At 37.4% G+C, this 22,341-nt stretch overlaps 1 protein-coding gene across 1 annotated transcript in view; it reads right to left on the minus strand.

Annotated features, from left to right (window-relative positions):
- LOC119079805 (homeobox protein 2-like) overlaps nucleotides 1–21,883 on the minus strand; it is a 53,022-nt gene extending 31,139 nt beyond the window's left edge. Inside the window, exons 1-4 of the mRNA XM_037187873.1 lie at nucleotides 21,128–21,883; nucleotides 647–973; nucleotides 461–568; nucleotides 296–399 (exon numbers count right to left, since the gene is read on the minus strand). Coding sequence (XP_037043768.1) covers nucleotides 296–399; nucleotides 461–568; nucleotides 647–973; nucleotides 21,128–21,572 — 984 coding nt within the window. The 5' untranslated portion in view covers nucleotides 21,573–21,883. The remainder of the gene's footprint in view (nucleotides 1–295; nucleotides 400–460; nucleotides 569–646; nucleotides 974–21,127) is intronic.
- Between the last annotated feature and the right edge of the window lie 458 nt (nucleotides 21,884–22,341).

Genomic DNA, 22,341 nt, shown 5'->3' on the forward strand with positions numbered 1-22,341 from the left:
TTGATATATAAAATATAAATTGGGGTTGGTTTGGTACAACTTAAGGGTTGCAATATAACAATACACAAAAGGCGACTGCGCAAATAAGATGCTGGGAGGCGCTTTTCACTGTTAAATAAAAGGGATTTTTTTTTTCTTTCCGAGGCGGAGCATCATTCTTCTGAGAAAATATTATGTCGAGGTCGTATTGTTGTTTTCAAGTGCATTTGATTGTGGTTCGACATTCATATGATAGTTTTTCGGTTCGACTTTAGACAGTTTGGATTAGTACCGAGGCTATTGAATATGAAATTACCTGTGAATCTTTCAGTCCTAAACGTTCGGCCAGTTTCTTTCGATCCGGTTTACTAATGTACTTCTGCATTTGAAACCTTTTTTCCAGTCCTTTTCTCTGTGAATCTGTAAATTAATTGGAACTGGAATTAGTTCGCCTTCGTCAGCAATCATTAGTTTTTCATACCAGAAAATACAGCTCGTCGCATCATTCCCCTACGCGGTTTCCCTCGCGTTGAATGGGCCCACGGAAAGCCTTGTCCTGGCGGCAATGGAAACACTTGAGGACCGCCCGCTGCGAATCGACATAAAGAAATAATTTTAACAATAAAATCGTCTGTACACCCGACATTGTTCACGTCTTCTACTTCACCTGCCATATACGGATTACGACAATGTGCCAGCAATGAATGCAAATGGGGATGATTGATGCCATGATGGATAAAAGGAGTGGGTCGACTAGCTAACGGTTTTGCAATCAATTGCTTATCTCTCGGATGCAGCCGATTGTCGTCCTGTAATTCGGAGCCCGGTTGTGATCCATTGGATAGATTGTCTATTTCGCTGGGATTGTTGTTGGTCGGCGAAATGTTGTTGTGGTGACTATTGTTGTTTATGTGATATCCGTGGGATTGGATTTGTGATTGTTGAATAAAATTATGTTGTATATAAGGCCAAATGTGTTGTGGTTGAATGAATTCTGGAACAAAGAGATTTGTCAATCGAAAGTCGATCACTAGATTTTGGATTTTTGCGAATTGTAATCATTTCATTGGACAGTAGCAATAAAATCTCCCATTCTCACAATGTTTTTCCCATCAGTTCAATCTCTGAATGGGATTTGAGGAACTTTTCAATAATATCTCATGCTTAACATGTCATTTCGTCTAATCATTTCGTTATATAGACGACGACGCCTTCATATTACTTTAATGGATCATAAATACAAAATGGATAATCTTCAAAGAAGCAAAAACACTTTATGTATTCCAAATAAATGGCGTCAGCTGTTGGCTCATTTAGGATCCAAAATCTCTTCCACCCCGAATATATATTCCGTTCCAAAACTTCACCATATCGCATTACATAAACACCTCGCTTAATATACCTCCTGCTAGTATAGCATCTTAACCGTATGCCAACCATTTCTATGCATATTTTTTGGTATATAAAGCTCGGAAAGCTGTTCACTAACGGTGTGTGTGTGTGTGTTTTTCGATATATAAAGACAGGATTTTCCATTACACAATTTAAGAGCTGTCGTCGTCTACTAACGATAGCTGGATACCGGTATATATAAACTCCTCAACCTCAATTTAATAATCCTAAACTTCGAAAATATGATTTCATATCGATTACACTTTTATATACGCGAAAAACTGGGTGTACTAAAAGCTCCCAGTGCCAATATATATTTTCCAAAGTAATTTATATGTTCATGTTCGCACACACTACACTTTTATGAGGTTTTGATTTTCCATAAAGAGTGAAGAAGAAGAGAGTGTCGAATATCGATAAAATAAATTTCGAAATCACTTTTATAAGGTGGGTGCTACACACTACATTATATAGGTTTTTATGGTTATATAATCAGCCCACCAGTAAAATGGTTATATCGCTTTTATGGAGTACACATTTCAAAAGGTTTATTATTTTCTATTGGAATTTATAATGCATGGTCCGACTACGATGACGACGTCTGGAGTGCAGTTTAATTGGATTTCGAGGTGGTGATGTCTTAGGTTGCTAAAATCACTTTAGTTTTTATGATTCGTTTCGCTTTTAATGACATTGTGATATCCCACTCCCTACTCATAATTTACGAAACTTTACATTGTGTCTACTTTGTATAAAGCTTCGGCCTGACTTCACATAGGGAGGATACAGATTCAGGCTTTTAATTTCTTGGTCAATATAAAAATGAAATTGTAATAGCTAATAACAGTAAATGATCAATTGGATTCATTATACCAAGTATTTCAGCGTTGAACTCGCATCGTTCTTAAGTATGCACTGACAAAAAAGTTTCGAAAAACTCAGCTGACACAGCTGTAGCGCCCCATACAAAAAATACAGCTGCGGCAGATAATGTAGATTACCTGGAGACAAAGTTACCTGCGCCAGGTGAGTTTTTCGATTATTTTTTTTGTCAGTGTGGGCCCCACTCAGCAAAAAGTACTCAGTGTGAGAGCCGTGAGAGAGCGAGCTGTCAAGTAAACAAAGCAAAAATTGATAAAATATAATTTTGTCTCTCACACGGAGTACTTTTCTGGTAAGTGAAAATTAAGCCATAGTTATTTCTCAGCTCATTTATTTGCATCAAATCGAGACTATTTTGGTCATAACGTTTTCCCATATTTTCGGAATTTTCCCGAATTGAAGAAAATATGAGTAAATCTATGAAAATGTGGGAAAATTCAAGAAAAGATGAGAAATAGTCCATGGAATGTTACATAACCATGTAGGCACTGCTGTATTTTAAGCTGCCGTGCATGTAGGTCGAAATTAAATCAGAACAAGAATCGCTTTTGTGCACCGGGCAACTGAAATACGACATATTTTGCCATGATTTTTTGTTATGAAATGTCAGGTTTTCCCGAACGATATAGCGTGCGGGAAAAAATTCATTTCTTTACGATTTATCGTGCGAGAACGGTTTTGATGTGTTTTGTTTCAGATGTCCGGTGCACAAAACGTTGTTCGTACCTCGACAGGGAATGGTTTTTTTCAGCACACGTCCCAATTTTAGGACTGGTGCTGAAAAATTGTCATTTTCTGGCTTGGTACGAAAAATACTATTCAAAATTCAAACTTCACATTCTCCATATCAAGTTTGTTCAATCATGGAAAAATTCATTCAAAACCGTTCTCGCACGATAAATCGTAAGGAAATGATTTTTTTTCCCCGCACGCTATATCGTTCGGGAAAACCTGAAATTTCGTAACAAAAAATCATGGCAAAATATGTCGTATTTCAGTTGCCCGGTGCAAATAACTATTTCGTAGAAGTTTAGAACTTTTTCGTTTGTTTTAAAGAAAAAGAACTGTTGGAGTTTAGTATTGCAATGAACTAGAAATTTATTCATCAGAAACCAGTTAATTGATGAGTATTTTGGGATCTGCAATGCTATGCTAGGTGGTCTATTTATATAGTTCTATGGATCAACTTGCCCGTATAAACTAAATATAACACCAGTCCCGCTATTATTGACGCTGATAAAATTATCTCTCTAAAAAGACCTAATGTCAATAAACTTATAGCAGGTAGAATAGATCAATTTTTAAAAATTTATTTAGCATCCTATAAAAACCCTGCAGTTATGAGTACAGAACACGGCAGAGTAAAATAAACCAGGCAAGTGCGGTTCATTTTTGAAAAGTCAAACACTATTTTGACAATTACAATTGGGAGGCTACGCTGATCGCTGGATGAAAGTAAGTCCTTTTTCAAATTAATTAGCACAAATTAAAGACTTTGGACATATGTTTGACATTGCAATGGGAACAATATATAGAAACTTAATTTCAAACCCCACCGAAACCCCATACTACCATCCAGGGCTTATTTTCGATAATTTAAATTCTCAAAATTGTCAAAAAATTCTCTAAATTATCTAAAAATTATCAAAATTCTCCAAAAGTAAATTTGAGAACTTCGATAATTTTTGTAGAATCTAGAGAATTTTTCGATAATTTCGAGAATTTAAATTATCGAAAATAGGCCCTGCTACCATCTATATTAAAAACACATATCGGGTCAGCTAAGCTTAATCTATACACTATTATGAAATGAACTCAAGAAAACACTGACATAATTTAATTTTATTCTCAAATATAAGGCCGCTAGATAATTCCGGTAAACTAGATTCCCTAGTCAAATCAAGCGCTCCTGCCTGGTTTATTTTACTCTGCCGTGGTACAAAATCAATTAATAAACTTAACTGAAACGTGTTCATCGTTCTGCAGTTTCCTTCGTTCCAGATTATTTTCAATAATTCCAACAGAAAGAAATAAAAAGAGAGGCGCCACTCCTTATACGTCTTTAAACAATTTTACCACTACCACATACGTGCGTATAACTATCTCTTGTGGATAAGAATAAGCACTTTAGTTTGCATGTTCGGATTAGCTGGAAAACAGCTGTGAAACAAATAAGTGTGACTCATATCTCAAAGTCGCCGACTGTACTAAATTTGTATTTTTTCCTCAAACAATTAATTGTCTGCCCAAAGCAATCGAGTGAAGTTCGTGTTGTGCGTATTTTACGAGGTGTTCTTACAATATCAATTATTTCATTAGGGTCTAAATTGGCTAAAGGAATAAATAAAGTCTCACTGCACTTTCACTTCGATCTGGAAGACTGGATTTGCGTTATCATCGACGTAGAAATCCAAGTCCAATTTATTACTCAATGAATAATCTTGCTTGCAGATCTCTATAATCTATAAGTCATAACAACAACGACGACATAAAAAGGCAATGGATGTGTGGCTAATGTGATCTTACATAGCAAAAAATATATTTTAACAAATGAAGTAAAAGATTTGGATTTCTGATGAAAATAATGGAATCACAAGAAGTAAAAGATTTTCATTACTCATTCATCAAAGTGCACAAAGTTAAGATTCCGATACTCATTGGAACATTATATATTGTCCACATCAGAATAGTACTTTAAATACACCAATACCGAGACAGTGGTTACAAATAACCACTTCCCAGAGATGGTTCGGCGACCAGAAAAAAAATTCTTTATTTTAACAAAAGGTGTCAAGGCATACTACGGATATTTAGAGAAAATGGATTAGAAGTAATTTTAGTATTCCAATCGGGTGTCAATTTTCCGTCAAATAACTTTGATTTCATTTTATTAAGAGTGACTGGCAACAACGATTCCATCTAAAAACTGACTTTTCTCTTTCGTATTTAAATTCAAAATAATTTTCATTTTGTCTCTCTGTTAATCTATTTTCATATCAAAATAATTACAGCAGTGCGAATTCACATCGGATATAAACTCGAATAGCACCCTTGAATCTCATCTCTTACCTATCAAAACCAAACAAAAGCGAACAGTTGTAACTGAGAAACATACCCGAACAAATATGCGAAGTTGATTCTAGTTATCCTTTATACATATCTACACATTCGTACACCACGTACTTGTTCTTCACATATATATACACACCCCAGTCGCAGCGAACTTTCCTCTGCTGTATCGCACAACTTTTCGTAGTAAATAAATTACCGTTAGGTGAACGCTCCGAGAAAATGTTACCTATAAATTCAATTTGAAAACATTATTTGGCGAACAAAGGCGTTAATTCAAGTGCGAATTTCTCGCTTTAATTTAACGCTCTTTTGAGACATTTAGAGCATGAAAGGGTTGTGGCAGCACTACATCTCACATCGGACGCACTCATCATGCGTATTAAGTTTAGTTAAAGTTTAGCAACACTGCATGTCATTATCAGCTGACAATTGGACTTTGGATATCTATTGTCTTATTTTGCATGTAAACATTACCGTATAAAACCAAGTGCTTTTCATAAATAAAATTATTCCTTCTTGTGGATTCAAGAAACTAGTTTATTCTAATATCTTCCCACAACTGGTGACCCTCGACATTTTTCGTCTTTAAAATCATTGCGCAGTGCAAACAATACGTTTCAACTGCTGTTCAGAAAATTCGTTGCTTTCAAGTTCAACTTAAATTTTCTCTATTTTCACTACACTTGCATATCTACTATGGCAGATGGTGATAACAACGATCAATCAATCGGAGAAACTCCAATGGTTGTTCCTACAGTTGGTAGTGGAGGTAACTCTGATTTAGGTAATGGAAATATTCCACCGGTTAACAATTCGGTGCAACGCATCCAGCTAAAAATACCGCCATTCTGGAAAAAGAACCCACAGCTGTGGTTCATACAGCTGGAAGCGCAGTTTACTACAACAAACATAACAACCGAACAAACCAAATTCAATCACATCGTAGGTGTAATTGAATCGGATATTCTCGATTATGTTAGTGATATTGTACTCGCTCCACCTGCGAGAAATCAGTACCAAGCAATCAAGGCCCGCCTTATCAAGCAATTCACTGCTACTGATCAACAAAAACTGAAGGCTCTCCTCGAAGAATTAACCCTCGGAGATATGAGACCCACGGATCTTTTACGTAAAATGAAAGCTCTCGCATGCAAGAAGGTAGGTGATGAATTCCTTCGCACCTTGTTTTTGCAAAGATTACCAACTACAATTCATACATTCCTCGCTACGAGTGTAGCACCTATAGAGGAACTAGCACAATTGGCAGATCAAATGTTTGAAGTTACTCAGTCTTCTTCTGTAAGTGTTCAAGAAGTCTCTAGTCCCTCAAACGACCTTCTCGACGGTTTAGTTAACGTTGTCCATAAGCTGGAAGACAAAGTCGAAACTCTCACACAGGGTTTTCGCAGGTCTTGGAATAGTAGTGGACAAAAATCACGAAACCGATCGACGACGCCGGCCAAAGCGTCGAATGTTAAACCAAATAAACTCTGTTTTTATCACAAACGTTTCGGATCCAAAGCCGATAATTGCTCTCAACCCTGTAGCTGGGTTAACAGAAAGTCTAAAGAAATCGGGCAGCCAGCAGTTCGTACACTCACTCAGGGCCCCCTCATTAATCGACTTTTTGTTACTGATAAAAACTCAAACAGAGATTTTTTGGTAGACACGGGCGCCGACATTTCTGTGGTCCCCCAACGTCGAAAGAAAGGCTCAACGCTCCATGTCTGTTTAATCTCTTCGCAGCAAACGGCTCTAAGATTAAGACTTACGGAAGCAAATCTATAACGCTCAATCTCGGTCTTCGCCGACCGATAACTTGGTTATTTATCATTGCAGACGTGCAATCACCAATAATTGGCGCCGATTTATTAAAGAAATTTGACCTTTTAATCGATGTTAAAAATGGTAACCTAATCGATAACGTTACAACCTTGCCTATTCAAGGAAAAATCAAACAGGCTAGCATTGATATCCAAGTGAAATCTCTCACAAACATAGGAATCTATCATGAACTAGTACAAGAGTTTCCTTCGCTACTCGATCTTTCTTCTTTTAAAAACCCATTGAAGAAACATAACGTTCGTCATCAAATCGTCACGAACTGCCAGCCTATTTTTTCTAAGCCGCGCCGGCTTAACCCAGAAAAGCTTAAAGTAGCCAAAGCCGAATTCGACAGGATGCTCGAACTTGGAATTTGCCGTCCTTCAAAAAGTCCATGGGCTTCTCCATTACATATAGCGCCCAAGCCATCCGGCGGTTGGCGTCCATGCGGTGACTACCGCCGTCTTAACGCTCAAACCTTACCCGATCGTTATCCAATTTCTCATATCCACGATTTCAGTAATTTTTTGAATGGAAAGAAAATTTTTGGAGTAGTTGATTTGGTAAGAGCTTACAATCAGATTCCAATGGCCGATGAAGACATTCAAAAAACAGCTTTGATCACTCCTTTCGGACTTTTTGAGTTCCCTTACATGACATTCGGGTTGTGCAACGCCGCTCAAACTTTCCAGCGTTTTGTCAACTCCATCATTCAAGGACTCGACTTTTGCTTTGCGTATTTGGACGATATTTTAGTCGCATCAAGAGATGAACAAGAACACCTTGAACATTTAAGAATCTTGTTCGGTAGACTAAATGATTACGGTGTCGTAATTAATGTCGACAAGTGTGTGTTCGGTCAAAAGGAGGTACGTTTTCTGGGCTATTCAATCGACGTAAACGGAACTAAACCTTTACAATCAAAAGTTTCCTCGATTGTTAATTTTCCACTACCGGAAACAATCGACAAACTCAAACGTTTCCTCGGTATGATCAATTATTACCGTCGTTTTATTCCTAAAGCAGCTCACATGCAAATTCCATTGCTAGATTGTACGAAAGGTAACAAAAAGAACGACAAATCGGTAATTGAGTGGAACCCTGAGCGCCTCGGCGCATTCGAGCTATGTAAAAAGGCTTTAGCCGACGCAGCCTTGCTCGCCCATCCGTCTCCAGACGCGAAGCTCTGTCTCATGGTTGACGCATCCGACACTGCTATCGGAGGGTGGTAAATCAATTAGAAAATAATCACTGGAAACCTCTCGCGTTCTTTTCCAAACGCCTTTCCTCAGCTGAACGAAAGTATTCAACATATGACCGGGAGCTGTTGTCAATCTACGCTTCAATTAAACACTTCCAAAATCTGCTGGAGGCGCGTACATTCACGATTTACACAGATCATAAACCGCTCGTTTTTGCTTTCCAACAAGCCAACGAAAAAGCAACTCCCCGTCAACTTCGACACCTCGATTTGATCGGTCAGTTCTCAACAGATATTCAACATATCTCTGGAGTAGATAACGTGGTTGCTGACACTCTGTCTAGGATCAACAGCATTTCCACAGTCTCACTGTCCAGCACTGTTGATTACAAACTCATCGCCTTAAAACAATTAGAAGATGAGGAGCTGATCCAGCTAAGGAAGCAAAAAACTAAATTAAAAATCCTCGATATTCAATTTCACGATATCATTTTGGCATGCGACGTTTCAACCACAGAACCTCGTCCATACGTTCCGTCAGAATTAAGGAAACAAGTTTTTGAAAAAGTTCATAACCTCGCTCATGCAGGGGTCAAGGCAACGCAAAAATTAATTAGCAAAAGTTTTGTATGGCCTTCAATGAGCAAAGACATCCAAGTCTTTTGTAAAAGTTGTTTAGCTTGCCAACGAACCAAAGTCAGCAAGCACAACCAAGCAGCCTTTGAGCAAATCAAAACGCCTAACGCTCGGTTCGAACATATTCATATAGATATCGTTGGAAGACTCCCGGAATCAGAAGGTTTTTCGTATTGTCTCACTATCATCGATCGATTTACTCGCTGGCCCGAGGCAATACCAATTCAAGACATGTCTGCTGAAACAGTAGCAAAGGCCATGTTTCTCAATTGGATCGCTCGTTTCGGAGTGCCCTTGAGGTTGACCAGCGATCAAGGCCGAAATTTCGAAAGTAGCTTATTCACCGAGTTAAATAAACTGCTTGGGGTCCAAAAATTCCGCACTACTGCTTATCACCCTCAAGCTAACGGAATTTTAGAAAGATGGCACCGCACACTTAAAAATTCAATCAAGTGTCACGGAAACATTCGCTGGACAGAAACACTTCCAACAGTTTTACTCGGTCTCCGTTCAGTAATTCTGCAAAATGTAAACGCATCTCCAGCAGAGTTAGTCTATGGAACAAATTTGCGTCTTCCTTATTTTTACTTCGACAAAATCAAGCCCAGCCTAGTCTCAAATGCTTCAACATTTGTCGAACGATTAAAAGATGCAATGGCTGAAATCAAACCCATTCCATCTTCTAATCATAACAAACAAAACGTTTTTGTACACAAAGACATGTCTTCATGTACTCACGTTTTTGTCCGGTCGGACGGGGTTAAAAAAGCGCTCCAGCCGACCTATACCGGCCCATTCGAAGTAATTTCACGAAATGAGAAGTTTTTCACAATCAAAATTGGAAAAATTAATAAGGTAATTTCAGTTGACCGTTTAAAACCTTCATTTGATTTCAATGAATGTGTTTCGGTGAAAAAACCACTTAAAAAGAAAGTACGTTTCGCTAAAAATCATTAAACACATCAACTGCTATAAACATAAAATTTTACAGCAAATCGCATTCATCCTACTGAAATTCTCTCATCTCATCCTTTCTACAAAAGTCTGTGGTACGAGTAACACACTACACACTACTTCAGCAAAATTTTTATTCAAAAAATCCTACAAGTCATCGTGCTTTTCACTTGCAACCAAGTCATGGCACCAAATAAGAAACTTACCGAAAACCCGGAGTGGCTCAACGCATTACAGCAAATTTTAAGGAATCAAGAGTTGGCAATCCGTGAAATCCGTATAATCGCCATGGAAAATCAACAATTTTTGCGCGGCATGCGCAATAATCCAATTCAGTCTACCAATCCGACTCAAACGCAACGCAGTTCCGGTCAATCATCTGTACCAGGTCAGCCATTCTCAGCCAATCCATCATTTTCGGCTAGTCAAACGTCGCATCCCAGGCAATCGTCAGCAAAAAATCGCCAATCAGTCGTTCAACGTTCAGCGCAGAGAACACGTGTTTCGGTTAGGCAAGCATCGGTCGCCGTTCGTCAAGCAGCCATTCCAATCAAGCGCCCGACAAGACCGTCAGCCCAACCCGGTCGATTTTGCTGGTTTCACCGACAATTTGGTCGAGCCTCAGTGAATTGCCTACCACCTTGCGATTTTGTCGATCACATGACACAGCAGCAGTCCATGCGTAACCTGGCAACAATTCAGGTAACACCAACATCACATCCGCATCAACCGACCGTACCGATCATCGCACCAGCATTGGAAGCTCCGGCTCAACATACGTTTTCACCGCCAAAACCGACGCCAAGTACATCGGATCAAAAAGCGCCTGAAAAGTCAACCGCTATGGAAATAGTCAATGCAGCCACATCCAAAGTGGAATCCCGTTTCCCGTTGGAACGCTCTTCGAAAAGAGGACCCTCTTTCTCATCATCCGATTCTGGGCCCGAGTCACCGAGCAAAGCACAAAAACCAGACGATTGGAACGCACCGGAGGATAAAAACGACGAAGAAAGTTCATCAAGTTCATCATCCAGCTCTGAAGAAGAGAACGAAGAAAACAAATAAATTCTAGCCTTTCTCGCTACAAATTGTCTGCTTCAAATGAAAAATTTTCAATAAATTTTTCAATTCAGCACAGATAAACACAAAGTTTTTTCTTTTCTTCTCCTCAACGCTTCTTTAAAAGGGGGAATCCTGTGGCAGCACTACATCTCACATCGGACGCACTCATCATGCGTATTAAGTTTAGTTAAAGTTTAGCAACACTGCATGTCATTATCAGCTGACAATTGGACTTTGGATATCTATTGTCTTATTTTGCATGTAAACATTACCGTATAAAACCAAGTGCTTTTCATAAATAAAATTATTCCTTCTTGTGGATTCAAGAAACTAGTTTATTCTAATATCTTCCCACAGGGTTAAACATTGTATGACATTATTGTCACGTACAATTCGATTGCTAATTGCTACAATGAGATTAGAGTCGCAGTGCACATCCATGGATGTGATGATAGTACTTTTTTGCTGACCATTAAATAGGGATTTACTTTATTTTACGACAAAAATAATGAGAAACTTTGGGTAATTTGGTCCTTACTATATGTATGTTAAGAAACGTGAAGTACTAGATTTGAATTCAACCGTTAAAAAATACTTTGATCGACGGAAGTAATAGTCGCGATATATAATACTTGCCGTTTGTAACAGGTTATGTTTATGTTATGTTTATCTAAGTGTCGAAATATCGGGACTTCGTCGCTCATTTCCGACACACTATCAACAAAATATTGTTCCTAACGCATGCTAAAGAGGCTTTTTTAGCGAACTCGATTCCAGAACTCGCCTCCGGCTCGGTATATATCTTTTTATCTTTTCGAATAATTTGAAATAAGCTTGTCCGACCTTTCAACATATAATATAATATGGTGTGCTGGCCAGACTTCATTCGTTTACTCGTTTAGGTCTTTTTTGTTTAAAATGAGATCCTAACAACTAGGTCCCACCTTTTGGGCGGGTCAGGTCCCTTGACTGACAATTTTTTCAATATACTTTTAATCAATTTCATTTTATTTTCCGTTGTTAAACTTCCGAAACATCACAAATATCTGATATGAAAACCTTCGCTTGAGTGCAAATTCTTTGGAAAAGTACTTTTTCTGTTCTCTATTTCTTTTTGTAAATTTGCGGCCAGATAATCAACAATAAATAGAAAAGGACTCGTGTGAATTACGGCCCTCGCTCCGCTCTGCCCGCAGACTTCCCACTTGTGTAAGTTGTCTATTATTCAATTTCATAGTCTTATTGCTAACGCTAATCAAAAGTAAAAGATGCGAATGTGGAACGATTAGAGGACTCTTTCACATTGGTACAATATAAAATAGTACTGTAGACGTTCTTCCCTATTTTAAGGAATTTAATTTCCAAAAATTTCACAAATTTCACAAAAATTCTTAAAATTTCCATATTTTGTTTTCTGTTAGATCTCATTCCGAAGTAATCAGCTAAGCTCAAAGACATGAAAAACAACTAAAAAGGCAGTAAAAACAACATTTACGATGCAATCTGTTGTGTTTTTAGATGAAATGATGAAAAGTGATTGAAAAATTTGAGAATTTTTGGAAATTTAATTTCCTTAAAATAGGCCCTGCTTCCCTTACACTTATGTCCAAAAAGGAAGCCCCCGGTACTAACTAAATTCACAAAACCTTTAATCATTAATAAAATAGCACGACTCGTGCGAATTACAGCCCTCGCTTCGCTCTGGCCGCAAACTTCACACTCGTGGGAGTTTTAAAGTTTTCGGTTTGATTGTTTTCTAGTGTCATCATTCCATACATTTGAATAACGGTTCAGAAAATGGTTTTTCATAAAAAATTTATAAATATTTTATGTCATGGCGTGAAATCTGCTACTTTTGCCCGTGATAGCTGACTATCACCGTTATAGCTGACTATAGATAACCAACTGACAAATTATCAAATTTCATCAAAGTAATCTTTTTCGATTGATTGAATTTTTGAACAGTGTAAAATACTGTTTTTCTGGAATAACTTGCAGATCCTTAATACCACATCGCCCATCTTCGAACTTAACCTCAAGAATATAATTCTGCGTCGATTAAAAAAAATAAAATTGGTTGATAATAATTACTCAAGTTATCGTGTTTACAAGCAAAATATTGGAACAAACAATTCCGTTTTTCATAACATTTCATACAAACATTTTATGGTATTTTCCAGCATAAGACCCTGACTTACAGTCAAGGGAATAAATCCACCTAAAGTCAGAAACATTTTCTGTACAGTGAGAGAAAAGTCAAATTCGACATATTTTCTGATTTGTTGTTGTTGTTTGTAAGTTTCCACACAAAACTTGTTTAGCAAATGAAAATCTAGATTTTTTATTTTAGTTTTTCGTTCTTGTGACAAGAAAATCAAGATTCAGAAAATCTACAATTTCATTTGTTCAACAAAATTCTTGTGGAATGAACAACAAACGACAACATCTCCCAAATCAGAAACTAAGTCGCTTTTCTGTGTCTGTAACAAAATATTAGAAAGTAAACTTTCCCTGTCGTAAATTCTTTATTACTTCAAGGATCTCAAGTATCTAGTAGTGAAAAGCGGCAATCAAACGATATTTGATAGCATGTTGAGATGAAATTATATTCAAAATTTAACACGCTGGCCGAAACCAGCTTTAAAGTAACAAAAGAACTACTAGAATATGGGGCTAAGAATCAGTCTGAGATGAGTTTGGATTTCACTATCTATCTGTTGTCCACAGTTATGACAAAAATGAACGTTTAGCTCTGGCAAATGTAACCTTTTTAACAAAATGTATGTTGAAACAAATGAAGTACTGGATTTCCCATCACTTAGTTAAATGTATTTTATGATAAAAAGTGACAGACCTGCTGCTTCCCATTTTACTGCCGTCTGTCTATGAATGGTCTCGATCTCGACCACCTACAAATTGATGTTCTCTTTTATTCACTGCTAATAAAGGGATTATTTTCACATTTTTCCATCCAAACATTTTTTATTGCTTTCAATTAATAACAAAAAAAAACATTTTTTGCACCAATTTTTTGTTCCTTCTAAATCTTACATTTATACACCCAGATTGATCGGTCCCATCCCATTCGAAATGTTGTATACATTGTATTCAGTCAATAATAGAGAACAATAATATTTAACTCACCCCATAAAATCAACCCAAAAATTTGCTATAAAATGTTGTATATCTCATGGCATAGATTATTCAATGGGATACAATGGAAGGATTTAGTGTTTTTTAGCAAACTGTTTAAGGCAATCTCGGTGCAATAAAAAATATGTTTTTTTTTGTCGATTCAGTGCGTTGTTCACATCACATGATAATAATTTAAACATGATTAACAATATGATGTTTTTACAGCCTCTACTAGCAGTTTGTGGCTAAAAATAACAATAAATGAATCTCGTTCGTTTTTTCGTTGTTCATATTTTTATATTGAACTTTACATGGTCTACGGGATGGTTCGTAGCGGTGTTATTATTCTAAGCGATTTTGTTTATGTTTCATATTAGCAGAGTTTTCTTTCTCCGTTTAAAAACTGATATAATAAAAGGTTTTGCGCCATCAGTTCACCAGGAGAATACAAACTTAATACCCCGAAACGCCTTTATTTTGATTAAGGATTCTATTTGAATGGAATGGTTTTTTAAAAGGGACTTAAAAACGAGTCTGTCTGATTTACCACACAGTTTGAATTATTTATTGGATTGAAATTAAGTGCCGTCTATCAATTCATTATTTGGAGTCATGATGTCAGATGTTGGAGGTCAGATTTTAGTTTTACTTGGATCTAAGACACTGCATTTTGCGTTATAGTTGTCTAAGATCCTTAGGTTCCCGTTAGAATTCAGGAACTAGAATGATCTGATCTTTTATGTAGTGATTGAAATGAGAGAACTACAGTGCATTTTTGGATGGGACACCATGTTACTGTTACATGGATCAATCATTTGTAAGTAGAACTGAAAACAAAATAATTTAACTTATAATACTTTCCATTATGGAACCAAACTGCTTCCAGAGGGGCCAGAACTGGAACTAAGAGATTGTTTGAACGAAGAATGCAGCCTGATACTAAGCTGACAAGTTTTAATGGATGTATGGACCCTCTAGGTGTGTAAATACACACAAAACAAGGCATCAGAACAGTCGGAGCGTTTGCTGCGACTTAGCCCCGTACGACCCGTAATCCTATTTCGTTCGTAACCATAATACGTCCGTAGCCGTAATACGCCCGGAACCCTAATACGTCTACAACCCTCTAATGCGTCTGTTACCAAAATGCAAGTCAAGTTGGGCATGGTCAAATTTACTGAAAGTGTTCATTTTTAAAATTGCGCATAGCGCAATTACGAAAGCCCGTACGAAGTACCTCTCAAATAAAACCAACAATTTACGATATTATTTTCTATTGGGTATTCAATTATCTCTCAAATGAAACCAAAACTAGCAAAATCGGATGAGATTTACTCGATTTATGTGCAAAAAACACTTAGGGCCCAATAGCGGCCTTAGTCCAAGGGCCCAAATTTGAAACTTTTTTCGCCACGTTCTTTTCGGTATTCAATTACCTTCCATAAAAAACTAAATCTAGCAAAATCGGATAAGATTTACTCGATTTATGTGCAAAAAACACTTAGGGCAGAGTAGCGGCCTTAGTCCAAGGGCCCAAATTTGAAACTTTTTTCGCCACGTTCTTTTCGGTATTCAATTAGATTCCATAAAAAACTAAATCTAGCAAAATCGGATGAGATTTACTCGATTTATGTGCAAAAAACACTTAGGGCCGAGTAGCGGCCTTAGTCCAAAGGCCCAAATTTGAAACTTTTTTTGCCATCATTCAATTCGGCATTCAATTATCTCTCAAATGAAACAAAATCTAGCAAAATCGGATGAGATTTACTCGATTTATGTGCAAAAAACACTTAGGGCCGAGTAGCGGCCTTAGTCCAAGGGCCCAAATTGGAAACTTTTTTCGCCACGTTCTTTTCGGTATTCAATTACCTTCCATAAAAAACTAAATCTAGCAAAATCGGATAAGATTTACTCGATTTATGTGCAAAAAACACTTAGGGCCGAGTAGCGGCCTTAGTCCAAGGGCCCAAATTTGAAACTTTTTTCGCCACGTTCTTTTCGGTATTCAATTACCTTCCATAAAAAACTAAATCTGGCAAAATCGGATGAGATTTACTCGATTTATGTGGAAAAAACACTTAGGGCCGAGTAGCGGCCTTAGTCCAAGGGCCCAAATTTGAAACTTTTTTCGCCACGTTCTTTTCGGTATTCAATTACCTTCCATAAAAAACTAAATCTGGCAAAATCGGATAAGATTTACTCGATTTATGTGCAAAAAACACTTAGGGCCGAGTAGCGGCCTTAGTCCAAGGGCCCAAATTTGAAACTTTTTTCGCCACGTTCTTTTCGGTATTCAATTACCTTCCATAAAAAACTAAATCTGGCAAAATCGGATGAGATTTACTCGATTTATGTGGAAAAAACACTTAGGGCCGAGTAGCGGCCTTAGTCCAAGGGCCCAAATTTGAAACTTTTTTCGCCACGTTCTTTTCGGTATTCAATTACCTTCCATAAAAAACTAAATCTGGCAAAATCGGATAAGATTTACTCGATTTATGTGCAAAAAACACTTAGGGCCGAGTAGCGGCCTTAGTCCAAGGGCCCAAATTTGAAACTTTTTTCGACACGTTCTTTTCGGTATTCAATTACCTTCCATAAAAAACTAAATCTGGCAAAATCGGATGAGATTTACTCGATTTATGTGGAAAAAAACTCTTAGGGCCGAGTAACGACCTTTGAGCCCTACCAACAAGCTCGCGTTGCATCCTACACAAAAACAATGTTCAGCAACTTTGTTCTACTCGTGCGTATTTCGGTAGATATCGTCGAAAGACTGAAAAACACCTATAGGGCCCTAGCTCTGGAAGGGCCGACCCTACCATGCCCATTTTCGAACTTGACCTTACTTTTGTCGATACCAATCGGGGAAAAAAAGAATTTTGAAAAAAGGTTGTGATTTGCTCAAGCTAGAGGGGTCACGGACGGACGGACGGACGGACGGACGGACGGACATTTTTTTATTGCGGATTCGTAGTCTATGAACATAACCAAATGCTTTGCCCTTACTGTCTGCTTCCAATTCGACGTGTTACAAACGGCATATTAATCTTATAAGCCCCCAGTACTTCGTACGGGGCTAAAAACGGCAGAGACCGTCAGTAACACTTGTTACCGCGATAACTCGAGTAATTCTCAACCGATTTTCAAAATTTTGGTTTTGATCGACAGAGAATGAAAATCATGAGGTTAAGGCCCGTCATTGGGAAATGACAGGACAGTTTCCCGAAAATGTGTGGAAAATTGTCTCCCAAAAATTCACCGAAAAAATTCAAAGAAACTCACCTCTTATGCTTTCCATTGAAAATATTTTACCGCCGAAGTGAACACAGCAAACATTCATTCTAGTACTTATAGTAGCGGATTGTCACAGTTGTGTCGAAATATTTTCTGTGTTTTTGTCGCGACAAAACTAAAAAAAGCTTTGTTTTTGCATCGAGTAAAGGGTGTTTTAGTGTTCAAATATGCCTTGGCGACCTAAAGAGACTATGCCCGAGCACAATGGAAAGCATCAGAGGTGAGTTTCTTTGAATTTTTTCGGTGAATTTTTGTGATAAAATTTTCCACACATTTTCGGGAAACTGTCCTGTCATTTCCCAATGACTGGCCTTAAGTTCGCAGATGGGCAATATTGGAGTAGTGAGATTGGAGAAATTGTAAACACAACATTTTTTCCTTGGTTGTAAATTCCTTGTAAACTCGTTAACTTGAGTCATTCGCAACGGAATTCTAGAAGTACTAGAGTAAATTTAAGTAAAAGAAAGCATGATATGGGTGCTGTTTTCTACACGGCAAGTGAAAATGAAAGAGATGCAAATTTAATGATGTAGCAATAGTTATTTATGCTACCGTGTGCCTAAAAAAACATTTATCATCGAGTTGTATACAACGTTTTTCGCAATAAAGGCAATGGAAAGTCCTAGGTTTCGTCTCTTGTTGCGAAAATAGATTATTCTTGCATCGCTTTTTCATCTGACTATAATTTTGTGATCTTGAAAACACTAGCTTATTTAAAAATGGTAAGAAAACCAAGATTGCAATTATTGTCGTCCGACAAGCGACCTGACCCATCTAAGAAGTGCAGCATAGTATTCAGCCCACGGAAGAATTGTTCGTTACTTTCACTGAAGTAGTTATCATCAGTACACAGTGTGAATTTATCTCTATCTCTACTCTACTAGTCCAAAGCAGGTGATTGTAAGGCCGAAAACACACGAGTAATTGTCATCCTCTCTGATGAATAGACATGCTAAGACGTTGTTGGCGAAATGATCTTGACCGCTACATTTTAGCGTGTGTGAATATCAAATAATAACAATGGAAAACGTAGCATAATTGCCAATGCAATTGGATGTCTATTTTTGGCCTAAGCAAGCGTGGTATGAAATATTTTATTGCCACGCGTACTTTACACAAAAACATCAGGGAAAGCCTATCAGTACCAGCTTGTTTTTAGTGATTGAGGACATCAGATTTTACCACAATAATTTTCCAAGAGTACCTTAGCTTTCGATAAATCAAAAACCTTAGAGTAATTATACCTAGAGAGGAAATTTGTACGACGAAATGTGGTCCTAACGTCAGTTTGTATAATAATACCCATTTCGTATAATTTTACACCAATACATGTATGCGTTGATGCTATTTCGCTTCTGATCCACTTAATTAAGAGGGCAAACACACATACCAATAAAAATTTCGTATTTCATGTTGGGACCACATATTTTACGTAATTTTGTTCGAAAGTTCCTCTCTAGGTATAATTACTCTTAGATAGTCAAAAACACAATTATTTCTTTCCTTCTTCATTCGTCAAATCGACAAAGTAATGTAATACCACATAGCTCCAGTGTGCTCAAACTATTCAAAGGAGCTATTGTTATCAAATTAGTTTTTCAAAAGGCTGCAGCTCTCTGAACTGCCCAGATCTTAAAATAAGGCCCAGATTATTCATCAGAATCTGAGTCCATTCGCACACTAATTATTTTCATCAATTTTAAGTAGGCAAGCTAACAATTGATCGATGATCTACCATCCAGCCTGGTACCTGACACTGAAGCAAAACGTGAAAACCAAACAAATTGTAATTACCCGAATATGAAATTAATTTTCGAGACATTGTTGAGCAATGCTGACCAAACAGATAGAGCGCGCTTACTTGCATCATCCAAAAACGAATCGTCAAAGTGGTTGCAAGTGATACCGTCGTCTCAGTTGGGCCTACTTTTGAACAACAATACAGCTCGAATTGCCATACGTTTGGGAGGGAAAGTATGCGAAAAACACACTTGCCGATGTGGCAAAACTGTCGAAGAAAACGGCCACCACGGTTTATCGTGTATTAGGAGCGCTGGTAGAATTCCGAGACATGTAGGATTCAATAAAATAACCTTGAATGCCTTATCTAAAATCGATTTCCCGAGCATGCTAGAGCCGCCTGGAATAAGCAGATCGGGCGGCAAGCGCGTTGACGGTGTAACCATCACTCCATGGGAACGAGGAAAATCTTTGGTTTGGGATGCTACTGTCAGCGACACTATTGCTCCATCGTACGTAGCGCAATCAGCGCAAATCGCTGGCTCGGTCGCAGATCAATCATAAACACAATCACTACATGGCATTAAAACGTGACTACATATTCACTCCTATCGCTTTCGAAACGTTCGGGCCAATGGGAGAGGACACTAAGAAGTTCATTAGTAAAATCGGAAAACTGTTGGAACGAAAAACTGGAGAAAAGCGCTCGACAAATTTCTTGATACAACAATATTCAATAGAAATTCAGAGAGGAAATTGTGCTTCAATTTTGAAAACTTTTAAAAATGACGGTGCTAATTTCGTTTCAAACGTATTTGATTTGTTATAAATCTGAAAACTAATTAGAATAATTTCTTTGTAAAAAAAAAGAAAAACAAAAATAAATTGTCATGATTCTTAAAAAAGCTAACAATGTCTTTGGATGGTTAAGAAGGCCAAAATATTGGACCCATATTTTTACCACATTTTGAGCTGAGTTTCTCATTGAACCCGAAAATAAAAGCTTGCCTACACTTACGCTTTCAATGCACCCAATTTTTCGTGAACGAACTTTGACTTTGGCATCCCAGCAAAAAAATCTTGGAGGACAAAAACAATGAAACAGCCGGAAAATATTACATTGTTGTCATTCTACGGACCCGGCAACGAACTGCAAGCATTTGTAATTGTAGTGAAAGCTGAGCACTATTTTTCTTTGGCAAATTTTTACTACGTTCACAGGATGAAATTTTCATGCACATCCAAATCACCAATAGTAAGAAACGTGCTGACTTCCGTGATTTTTCGCAAGTTAAAAACTTAATTTTCCTAAAATGTTTAAGACGATTTGAATTCAATTCTCCGCCAAGAATGCTCCAGTAGACATATAAATATATAAATATTCTCTAATTTTCACCCTTTTTCAGTTGTATTGGTTCGATCTGACTATTAAATTTGATTGAGAGTAAGACCGATTGGGCCACAAATCGAAACACTATAGCCAGAAGTCAGATGGTTTATCAACTACAACCACAAATGTGCAGTTTGGGGGATCGCAGTATTAATTTATCTTCGATTGTTCAAGCAGAAGAATGAGAATTTCTTAGTTTAGTTACTTATAAAATTTTGATTCCCATCCGAAAAGTCTCATTTTCTTATATACAATCGTCTCGCAACAAAATCATGGAATCTACTACTTCATTTGTGTTTGTTACGGACTTCAATAGTTTTTTCATGCTGTAAAAATGAAACACTAGCCAGAGATAATCCATTTTTGTCGTCGTTGTCGACAGCGGATAATAATCCACTTCCACAAGGTATTAAGAAGGAACTTGTGACTCTAAACTTATTCTACTAATAGAGACAGAGCAAACTCGAGCCCGAACTCTAAAACACATTTGTAACCTTACAGTTCTCATACTCAAGCTAGGATTGCATTAAGCGATTGTGGAAGTATATAAAAAGGAGATGTCTTACCATTCCTAACTTTAACGCAATCCTTTTTATCACCTAATATCGCCGACACACTAAATTTCAATATCGGCTTAACACTGTCCTTCAGAATGGTTTCCTTTGTGTTAATTGCCTCCGATCCACCACATTTATCACATTTAAAATCCAAGTCAATGTCGGTATCCTCATATCCTCCCCGTTTCGTTATCTGAAAATGACCACACTTTGCACAACACATTTCATCAATTCCGATATGATGTCCACTATTCCTTATCATAGCGTATGTCCTTAGCAAACTTTCCGATATGTTAATTTTGTCATCACCATTTGGCAGATGATCGTTACGCGGTGAACCGCACACGGAATCTTTAATATCAGATGTGGTGTCCGATTCCGTATCAGATGATAGCGATTCGGTGCGTTCCTCTTTATCATTAAGGATATTATCGACTAAGAAGGCAGTTGACATTGTTATCGGAAACTTATCAAATTTATGAACGATAAACTAAACACACACGATCGCTTGCCGTTGTCGATGTACATTGACTGCTTATGAAACACCAACAGCAAGTTTTCAAAAATTTAAAATTTCAAAATTTTCGCGCGACTTTGATTCCTTTTTTCACTGTTTAAATATTTAAATAGACCGAACAAACGCAACCGAAAAAAAATTAATCCGTTCGAATATTGTGATCGTCACATCAAAAAAGAAAAACTTCGATTGATTCGACGTACAGATTGATTCAATCCTGAATAACAATTCTGTTGTTATCAGGACAATGTCATTTGTTCAACTGAATGGTATAACAAAACGGTTGCTGCTGGAAATTTCAATCAGCCTCGTTCAAATATAGAAAATCCGTATACGTAATAATACACAGTCATACAATCACACAGAACCCACCCCATTTTTAAGGGATGTTTTTGAGATATTTCCGACGAAAACGTTCAACTGAGAAAGGGAGAGCAAAGAGCATAATTTCCAGAGCGATGGCTGAGGGGAAAGGCAACAGAAATTCTTATTTGAATTTTCGCAATAAATTTTTTTTTTGTTCATATTCGGTTTTGTTTGTGCGATAGGCGTGGTTTTCGTTCAAAGTGGCTTTTTTTTCCACGATATGGTTTTAAGATGGTCCTTTTATTATGCACATAAAAATGAGTGTGTATATTGTCAGTGTATAGGTTACACTTATTACGAGGGCGAATAAATGCATTCATATTTCATAGAAGAATATAGA

Source organism: Bradysia coprophila, unplaced genomic scaffold (genome assembly GCF_014529535.1).
Source record: "Bradysia coprophila strain Holo2 unplaced genomic scaffold, BU_Bcop_v1 contig_339, whole genome shotgun sequence".
NCBI lineage: Eukaryota > Metazoa > Arthropoda > Insecta > Diptera > Sciaridae > Bradysia > Bradysia coprophila.